General features: G+C 39.9%; 2 protein-coding genes across 3 annotated transcripts in view; both read right to left on the bottom strand.

Annotated features, from left to right (window-relative positions):
* The window catches only part of LOC137993551 (F-box/LRR-repeat protein 6-like), a 15,169-nt gene extending 14,866 nt beyond the window's left edge, over positions 1–303 (bottom strand). Inside the window, exons 1-2 of one of the 2 annotated variants that reach the window (XM_068839475.1) lie at positions 217–303; positions 1–138 (exon numbers count right to left, since the gene is read on the bottom strand). The exon at positions 1–138 is cut by the window's left edge and continues 381 nt beyond it. In XM_068839475.1, the coding sequence (XP_068695576.1) occupies positions 1–14 (14 nt within the window). In that variant the 5' untranslated portion in view covers positions 15–138; positions 217–303. The other variant, XM_068839474.1, reaches the window with a different exon arrangement.
* A 1,370-nt stretch (positions 304–1,673) lies between these two features.
* The window catches only part of LOC137990952 (F-box/LRR-repeat protein 6-like), a 10,202-nt gene continuing 1,875 nt past the window's right edge, over positions 1,674–10,000 (bottom strand). The window contains exons 3-11 of the mRNA XM_068836075.1: positions 9,202–9,333; positions 8,527–8,640; positions 7,299–7,373; positions 6,428–6,502; positions 6,209–6,297; positions 5,723–5,798; positions 4,060–4,143; positions 2,974–3,116; positions 1,674–2,252 (exon numbers count right to left, since the gene is read on the bottom strand). Of these exons, the coding sequence (XP_068692176.1) occupies positions 2,105–2,252; positions 2,974–3,116; positions 4,060–4,143; positions 5,723–5,798; positions 6,209–6,297; positions 6,428–6,502; positions 7,299–7,373; positions 8,527–8,640; positions 9,202–9,333 (936 nt within the window). The 3' untranslated portion in view covers positions 1,674–2,104. The remainder of the gene's footprint in view (positions 2,253–2,973; positions 3,117–4,059; positions 4,144–5,722; positions 5,799–6,208; positions 6,298–6,427; positions 6,503–7,298; positions 7,374–8,526; positions 8,641–9,201; positions 9,334–10,000) is intronic.

Below are 10,000 nucleotides of genomic sequence, written 5' to 3'. Positions count from 1 at the left end.
TTTTTTCGTTGCATTTGGGATATTGTCTAGAAGAATATCACATTATCTTTTTACATGTAGGAACTTCCGAACCTTCGGAACCTGTCGTACTGTACACTGTATTCTGTGCTAAGGTGCAGAAAACCACCTTGCATCTCACTAAAAAAGAAAAGAGCACATTGTATCGTGCCTAGTTCCTTTAAAAACGAACGAAAGTAATTTTCCCTGGTCCTGTACCTCACTTCACTTCAATCCGCCATATTGTTTGCAATCAAAGCTTGAAATTAACTGTGGGTAACAGAAAGACGAAAGTTTGAAACTGGATGGAATCGGAACGGGAAATCTTGGCTAAATGATTTGTATATGTAATAGGCCTACATGCTGTCCAATTTGAAAATAATTGGATGAGAAAAATTCTGAGGTCAGCCAAAATTGAACGAGGCCGTAGGGGTAATTATGCAACAGAACGGGACGAATTGACATCACCGGTTTTTACGTACAGCTGTTTCATTAAATGTACATGTAAAATCTCAACGTGTTGATTGGCTGAGAGTATGTCAACTTTGACCTTTAATTAATGCGCTAATTTCAACTATCTGCATGTAATTTCTGCATGTACTAATTTTACTTTTCATATAGGACGTTTTCAACCAAGCTCTGGAGGCTATCGCCTCGTGGATCCACAGCTACTTTGACAATGTTATGACGAAATTCATGATCAATAACAGGACAGACGCATGAAACACTGACATCAATTTGTTTTTCACAATAACAAAAAGGCAGAGGGGTCAAAATTAAGTCAAAACACGAGAAGAACGCGAGACAAAAATGCGAATAACTTCAATCTGACGCGAGCAATATCACGTCATCCTCGCATAAATTATAAATTTATGTGTCTGTCGGCTTATTGACAATAAAAATTAACCAGTGAGCGCGCGAGAATTTTGCAGTCATTGTAAAAATGATAATTGTACTTATTCATTTCAAATCGCACTTGAAATAAATCATGTGATTGCCCATGCTCATAGACCTTCACGTTCAATTTATTTCATTGGTCTCTGGAAAAAATAGGAGGGTTAAATTACAGTAATGCCAGGGTAAACGAGGTTACATGAGGAACAATTGTTGTGCCATTATTATGAACGTGGTGAAAAGTCAGGTGTTTTCCTAAACTTCTCCTCCCACCCCTCCCCTCGCACTTCCGTTATCCATATTAAAACCTTGCCCCCTCCTTCTTTCAAACGTACTCCGCGGCCCCTGAAAGTAACAAGTTTTGTCAATGGTGACTCGGGGATACTCTGAAAAAATCCGAATGCTCCTTTGCGAGACTCGAACCTACGACCTTCCGGTCGTGATTCGACTCCTACAAAGGAGTTCGAAGCTAACTGGCCTACTGATGCCGAGGAGCACTTGGGTTTTTTCGAGTATCCCCTAGTATCCTCTTCCGGGGTTAACTTATTTCCATCTCATTCATTCATTTCAAAAGTGAAAAATACTTGTGAACCATTCAGCTAAACAAATGGCTTTTTTTTTTTCGACATTGCCATTTTCACATCTCTTTGACGTTTACAGCGGTACCAACCTCTCCAGTTAATCTAAAAGACACTGCTCAGAACGTTGAGACTGCACAGCTTATTTTATTCAGTCTGCTTGACTCATAATTATTGAATGTGAGGATGACAACTGAACTGAAGTTGAAGGTAAGGAATATATGACTTTATTTACACCATACTTATATAGTGGAAATACTCTTCAAAATACTTGAATAACATTAGCATTAGCATTATTTCCACTCTCGGGAAGAACGTTTCCGGCAATATTTATCCCTTCGGTTTCTAAGATAGTGACCTCATTTACAGTTTCCGGGACTGATACTACTTATCTTTAACATGATCCGCAGTACCGCACGAATAGAATAACATTGGGTGGAATGTTTTTCGAATACGACGAGAGAGCTACAAAAGGAAGGAATCAGGGGAAGGTTTCTTGTGTGTTTGTGAGCGTTGTAGCAAAGTTCCATCTGAGTGGAACGATCCGTCTGATGATCAGCTCTCAAAGTTTCGCATGCGCAATCAACAACCTTCCAAGGCTTTAGACGACGCCGCTGTCTTTCCAGCCATCGCTTTTACTGCTCCCCAGACCCCAGGTTAACCAGCACGGAATATAGATTTGTCAGTTTGGCTTCATCATGCCACTGCTTCAAGCCCCGTGGGACTCCTCGGCACGATGTTAAATTCAAACGCTTCAACTTTGGGGAACTCATTATGGCTTTCCTAGAGAAATAGAAAGACACACGACTCAAACATTTACATACTCATCGTCTCATACACTAGAGTTGAGACGCTCTCTATGAAGAAGAAGTGTCTTTTTCTTACAGTTGTGTGATTTTCTTTATCGTTTGGTTGTCTAAACTAGATGGCGGCTAGAGGTTCAGTCTCCAAACAATTCCACCGATTCTCAAGTTTTGATACACGTTATTTTTGCACAATGCACAAACTCGTCCCAGATCCCGCATGTGTAAGGAACCAACACATGCTCTACCTTTAAAATTATGATTATCGACATTTCCTAATTTTCTCTAAATTGACTATCGTCGTCAATTTAGGACGCTTAGCGCTCGAGAGGGATTATGCATCTATTTCTAAAATCCTAATCAGCAGAAAGGCAACAACACGTTGAAATAGGAAGGACACGACCAGTTGTGTTTATTGGGGACGAGAAAAAGCTAACATACAAGAAATAAAGTAGTGGCGGAGAAAAAACGAATTACATCACCGTAAACTACGAGACTAAACGTAAACAGCATACTGGAAAAATTAAGCTCGGCAAGGTGCGAGCTGTAAAACTGGCTGTGTCGAGTGACTAACGCGAGAGGCGACAAGGCTTAAATACCGAGATGTGGCGTAAAATCCCTAGAGGATCAAACTGCGGCCATAAATGCAAATTCCGAACATAAACACATATCTATACAGCCATCACATGGGTATAACGCACCTAACACCGTCGCCTGTAACATTGGTGCTAGAGAGGTCCAAGATTCGCAGTTTTGGCATTCCAAAGTTACTGAACAATTCCATAGATTGGTCGTTGATGCCACTGTTGGAGGAGACATCCAAAACCGCTAAGCTATGGTGCCACTGGAAAAAAAATATGACGGACAGTTTAGAAATGAAACGTAAAGAGTGAAATACCATCCATGGCCATTTTGTGAGAAAAAAGGATAAAAGCATAGGACATAATATGAAAAACATCACACGACTGCAACAGAAAGCAACTGAAAATAATGGTATTCATAATGCTAGTTCATCCCCTATGGGACGGGAGGGAATATCCTGCTTGCTGGGGGAAGGGATTTGTCACCCCTTCCCCCTGGAAGCACAATGTCGTAATTACCTATCATATGCATTGGGGAAATTGGATGTAAGATGACACGATGCATAGTTGTATGGGCTAGGGAAACAGAAGCAGAGACAATTATATAGAGCTATACATCGATATCGGAAAGGTGAGACGGGTCATGAAAAAAATGGAAGTGCATGAAACATTCCTAATTAAGGGATGGTCGTCATAGCTATAGCCTGAGCAAGATAAAATCATGATTTCCTCTTGGCTGTATGCAATTCATATGAAGCTAAAGAAATAAGACCCAATGTATTTTAATTTTAAATCTCCATGAAAATTATCTCGTCAGTGAACTTTTCATGACATTTAAGGAAACGCAAATAACTTCAGGATGTTAGGGGCATTGGGGGGGGGGGCATTAGACCCTACCCTTTTGAGTTTTTTCTAGGGACAACAGCGAGGGAAAAGTGGAATCCATGAAAATTCCCTTTTAGGGGACATTTATTTGGCAGTTTAGGAAAGCCGTTAATGTTTATTAATTAATCGAATATCTTGGGGGATGCCAAAGGGTCATTGGTAGAAGACAAGAAATATTAAAAGCCGAAAACAATACGGACTTTCCCAAGAAAATGTCCTCAGTAATGTGAAATATTTAACGCAATAATAATTAACAGGCTACCAAATGATGATCTGCAGACGAAAACAGTCACCGTTTCTTGGCAAAGCCAGTGATGTTACCTGTTCAGTTATGACGGACATCAAAGCAAAATTTGCATGTGTGTCGGAGAAATAGAGCTCCTCGAGAGAAGTCACTGGTAATCTCTACAAAACAAGAAATGAGAACTTCTCCTAACTCATGATGAGTTTCTCAAGATCAGTCTGATATAGTTTGTGATGGAGGGATACGTTCTTTTTTTAAACGTTTGCTGTGTGGCATTTATATTTTATCACGTTAATTATTACAGAAACTTACATCGAGCTGTCTTGCACTTAGAAAGAGCTCGAGGCCTCAAAAATGTAACAGAATTATCTATCAGTTTGTATCGGTGCTATATATACCCATGCAATTCATCTGAGCGTTAGCTCTAGGAATACTGAAAAGGCTCACACAGGAACTGAGAAAAACTCAGTTCAGGGTGGCTGTGGGCTTGTTTCCATTCCTGGTGCTAACGCCATCCAGGTACTATTTGGAAGGCTGGATAACTTTATCCTCGGTGCATAAGTCACTATCTGACATTTTCAATCTGTTCAAGGATTTCAGTACATTATTTGCTCACGTTTCAGCGAATATACACACTGTAAGCACATCTAGTTGTAAATGGGTGGATGAAAACCTAGTCAACGTTTAAAGTGAAGTATATTTTATATTCTGGATAGTGATTTATCCACTTGATAAAATTCCCCGGCCTTGAAGAACTCGGGACAGATGGATACTACATGGTTGTAAATATAACACTTGAACTTACAGTATGTTAGATAACCCATAGTATGAAAAGGGCTTACTTTTAGAGACACTAAATTGATTTCCGTAAAGACGACCATAAAAATGGCATTGGTTATGTTATCTAAGTACTGATAGCACGAGAGGTAAGGCCGGGGTTGCTCGAAGCGTGGTTAGCGCTAACCAGCGTTCAAAAATTCATTAATAATTCATGACCCTAATAGCCAATTAAAACACCGATAACACGTCACGTGCATGAGCTTTATTTAAGCAATAGACCACAAGTTTCTATGGTTTATAGGCTGATAAACCACGCGGGATGTTGGTAGAACACGAGAAGAATTCGTAAATTACGAGCTGCAGGCGAGTGATTTACGAATTCTTCGAGAGTTCTTCCAACATTCGAATTGCAAGTGGTTTATCATGCCTATAAACCATAGAAACCTGTGGTCTATTGCTTTTATATAATAATTCAGAAGACGCGCGATTTTTCCGTGAGTTTACTCGCACAATAAACCATAGCTGATTGACCAATCAGAGCGTGCGCATTGATTTGGTTATTATATAAACCCTGATAAAACATTCCTTGTTAGTATTCTTTATATAAAGAATACTCATAAGCAATAGCTCGTATTTCTTGTAAGCTAATATTCTCCTCTTAAAATTTGAACCATTGTTCTGAGTCCAGAAGGACACGCTTCTTTTCACAGCACGTGTTTTATCTGGTCTAATACTGCTGGTTGTCTTTTAAACATTACTTAAATACCATGGAAACATATGGGCTTTAATATCTCTTAATCAACGGTTAGCGCTAACCATGCTTCGAGCAACCGGCCCCAGGTTGGCAACATGTTATTAGTAAGTGTTACTGTAGAAATTATAATGGTAGCGATGATGATGGCAACAATCGATGGTGGTGCTGATGCCAACATTTGAGATGTAAGAATAAATTTAAAGCACCTGTATTCCCTCAGGAGTGATTCTCTGAAGACCTCTTACATCCAATTTCTTGAGATTGATGGATGTTCTCAAGATTCTGCGAAAGGGATGTTACAATAGCGTTAAACTTCATTGAAAATCTAGTTTTTCCGTCTCCAAAAAAACGCAAAGGTTTCTAGTGGACTTATAGCGTCAATAGCCATTCTGGCGAGCTACCACAGATGATTTCCATTGGTTGGTGGTTTCACTGAATTGAGTGCCATATAGAGACCAACCACGGCCACAGGGCGCCAATCAGGGCTTGCAAAGGTATGCACAGTCCGTTTTTCTCGGTTTTGACTGGCTTTGTAGTGGTTTTTTCGTTTCAAAATCTTTCACCAGGTGTATCAAGGTGAAACTAGAACGTATAAAGTAATTGACGAAATTGTTTCGAAATTGGAACTCACGTAATAACACAACGAAATTGATCTCTCCTCGAAGTTTTCACTTAATGACCCTTTTCAATACCTGAACAGGAATCGATCCGACCTGGGGACTCCTGCTAAAGATCCGCAAGCCAAACAAAGTGTCTCCAGCTCGGGAAAACCGTTTTGTTCCTAAAAAAGAGCCATATTGAAAAATTGCCGTTTCAAGAGAAAATCAGGATTGACTGAAAAACTTTAGGTAGAAATTAATTCATTCGCAACTTACCACATCAGTCACCAAAAAAAAAAAAAAAAAACTCACCAAATCAGTACTTATAGGCGTCGAGTGAAGTAACAGATTGGCAACAAAGAGTTCCCTGAGCTTCGGGCAGCCAGCCTACAAGACAAAACAACATTTTTTCAGGGAAATCTACTCACGAAAACTCCGATAGGAGGGAGAATACCCTATATGAAAGGAATTCTAGGTCTACTAGGGAAGGAACATGGGCCGATTAGGCTCAAACGAATTCCTTTGCGTCCAACAGCCCACCTTCCAATGAATGAATTTTGGGAGTTAAAACCAAGGAACTGCTACGACAACTTTATCGAAACGCCACTTCAATGACTTTACACTATCTTATTTGTTTCGCGTTTTTCCATCTTGTTCACATTGTACCAGATGGGAGAAGTATTCTCAAACTGCCTCATCATCACGATAACGGTTTTTCATGTTGCCAGATGCATGGAGACGAAAACGCCGACGCCGAGGAAATATAACTTTGCTCTGTTTTTAAGTATTCGTGATCATTCCATTCCTCTTGGGTTGTAGCAACAATATGAGGGCGTATTCGCTGACTGGATTGGTAAAAAAGAGGTTTGAAGTCGACAGAAAATGAAAAATTTATTGCTGTATGCACGTATTGTCTTTAAACCTTGAGCTTGGATATTTTATGTTAAGTTTTGGTTTTGTAGAATGTGGCCTAGAAATGTCCGGAAAAATGGGTGCCGCATGTGCAACACGGATATTAATAATGTTAATGTTTTGTGGAGTGCTATTGAGTGTACAAGAACTCCTAAACGTAAATAGATGACCAAAATCTAATCAAAGGGGTAAGGCATCCAAAGGAAGGTTTCGCTTGTCCCTAGGGTCCTGAAATCAAGAATCAAAACTTGATCATTTGTATCCAGTTTACCTGAAGTTTTTCCACGTTCAGTTTTCTGATGTTCGTACCCGTAAGATCGAGAACTGTCAGTTTTGGACAGCGGTTCTTCAAAAAAATATAAATGAAGGATATAAACGTTCATGAAGGATTAGACAGAGAAATAGCAGAAACTATTGAAAACTTTTCCATTATGTTTCAGATTCGATAAACGGATTAGATTGTAGGGAGCATGGGCACTAGATGTTTTTCTGAGCCTATGGTGGAAACCGGAAGTGAAGTACCTTCCTCATGGCAGGACAGTGGTCTCTGCCTGATTTTTTGAAACTAATCGTCTTTATTAGTGAGAAGATAGTTAGAAATAAATTTTGTTCTATCAAGGTAAGTTAAAGAGGTAAACAGCTCACTTTTAATTACTATTCGTGGCTCAAAATCGTTGCGCGGAGCACCATGGGTAAGAAAATATGGCAACCCATCTGTGCGAGAAAATTTGGTGTTGGCCACCGCAGCTGGCCACCGTACGACTGCACGACCATATGTACGTCCGCCCCTCCATGTATGCCAATGTGACCAGTATCACGTGACCATATCGCAGATTAAAGTAAAGTTTAGAGCTCATCGAGGTGGCCATACTCCAGCTAGTTTACAGGGTATATCTTTGATGTTGGACATAAATGTTATGGACAATTGACACCTGTCAAAACAAGGTAACTGCTGACAAGTATCATGTGACCATATTGCGGGCTCAAGTTTAGAGGTCATCGAGGTCCTTTTTTTTTCAAAGTTGACCTCTGACCAGGTACTGGGTTTCGATTAGAACGCAGGCTTAGGCCGGGTTAACTTATTGTAAGAATAAATAACCCTGAAGCGCCGCTTTTAGGCTTGGTTAAATCTATATATTATCTTCGAGACAAACCTAGGCATGTTCCCAGATTGAATGACCCCTGATATACCTCATTAATCCCCCTAATTAATTAAGCCCGTGTTCTCATGTCTATTTTTTAGCGGAGGAGTTTGTAATCAGCCGATGGGGGTTAAATCTAGAGGGTACCTATCTGCTTTTTTTTGGAGAGCTCACTAAAATATCGAATGCTAACAATAAAACAATGATCCCCTTGAAGAAAAAAAAATGCTAACAATAAAACAATGATCCCCTTGAAGAAAAAAAAAGGGAAGGCAGGAAATTAATCTGGAGGAGAAGGTTGGAATTGACCAGGATTCCACAGTTTTGGAAACGACAAATGAAACCTGAATTAATCACCTGGATTATAGGCAGAACTTGTTCCCCTCCAAGTCGGCCACAATTCATGAGACACAGCTCTTGCAAATGGCTGCCAAGTCGCTTGGTAACGCGATGCAGACACGCGATATCTATCTGTCAAATGGAAACCTCTCATTAGTCAGTAACAAGTATAGCTCGTCGGCTATTCTTTGTCATACCGATTTAGCGTCGGGGTTCATTAAGCTAACTTTTCAAATTGTTGGGATCTAATCAAATCTTGATAAAAATTAAGTCGAAGAAGGCATGGGTTTTACTTCCCTGAACAAGCACACAATACGTCTTTGTTCTTGGCTCTCCCGCAAAGTTTTCCATTCTTCGTCAGAATACTCCAGATTTTCATTGTAGCCAATTTTTTGGATAATGGGGACTTTGATACAACGTGGTTGGTGTGGTGACGCAGCAAGAAAGCCATCAGACATTAGAGAGCTTAGCTCTATTTAGCTAGATACAAGGTCATTTGAAGCGGCAAACGGTAAAGAACACACTTCTGTTGTCATAAACGTTTGCTAAGCGAGAATTTTGTGTTTGTTTCATCGTCGTAGATCTCAAGATCCTCAAAGAGACAATTCTGATTTCCCAGTTAGCTTTGCACCGTTACATTTTAAAGTAGTTTTCAAGTAGACTTGAGTGTTGTTTGTTTTGATTACTCAATACCTTTGTCATGGCAACGTCAAGCATCTTGAGCTGGCGACATTTTGTTGCTAGGGATGCAATGCCCTTAGATGACAAACTCCCGCACTGGGACAGCACTATGGACTGAAGATGACGACAGTGCTTTCCAATAGCCTGCAGAAAGTCAAAGGTATCGCTGCTTTATTACTAGATAAGTACCATTCGGATGGTGACAGGAACCTGATTACCTTAACAGCCTCTTATTTTACAAGTAGGATAGACATACACTGGACATATTCATGCCACCCTGCGTTCAGACCCACTTAATTATTTATATTTTAGATTAATTTTTCCGATCTCAAGAGCTGTTGGGATATCTGGGTCCTGAACAAAGGCGTCGAACAGGAAAATCACCTTTCTTTTCATGTACACTTATTTGCGACGCTAGAGGCAACGACGAACTCGACGGGGACGAAAACTCCCATAAAAAAGTAGGTTTAAGATCAAAAACAATATTTCTACACACCCGGAAAGTGCACCGTATCATTCAATTGGGATTCAATTGGGATTATGAGGGGGACTCCAGCACAAGAAGATATTTATTCAATTTTTTCGCTTACTATACCAATGCAAAATTATCTCAATTTAATTTCGGGACAGTTTGCTCACATTTTACATATCAAGAGAATTGCAATGATCGTAAGATCATCGCAATTTTTTCCGGGCCAGTGATGTTGTCTTTCTTTGCTTAATTAATATCACATGAGTTCAGAAGAGTATTTTAATTGTCTTCTGCCACAGCAAGGTTGCACACTATGAAGAGTTTAGAAGATTCAGCGTT

The sequence above is a fragment of the Montipora foliosa genome, chromosome 2 (genome assembly GCF_036669935.1).
Source record: "Montipora foliosa isolate CH-2021 chromosome 2, ASM3666993v2, whole genome shotgun sequence".
In the NCBI taxonomy this organism is placed as follows: domain Eukaryota; kingdom Metazoa; phylum Cnidaria; class Anthozoa; order Scleractinia; family Acroporidae; genus Montipora; species Montipora foliosa.
Note: the sequence above shows the minus strand (reverse complement) of the source record. Positions and strands in the feature narration are given on the sequence as shown.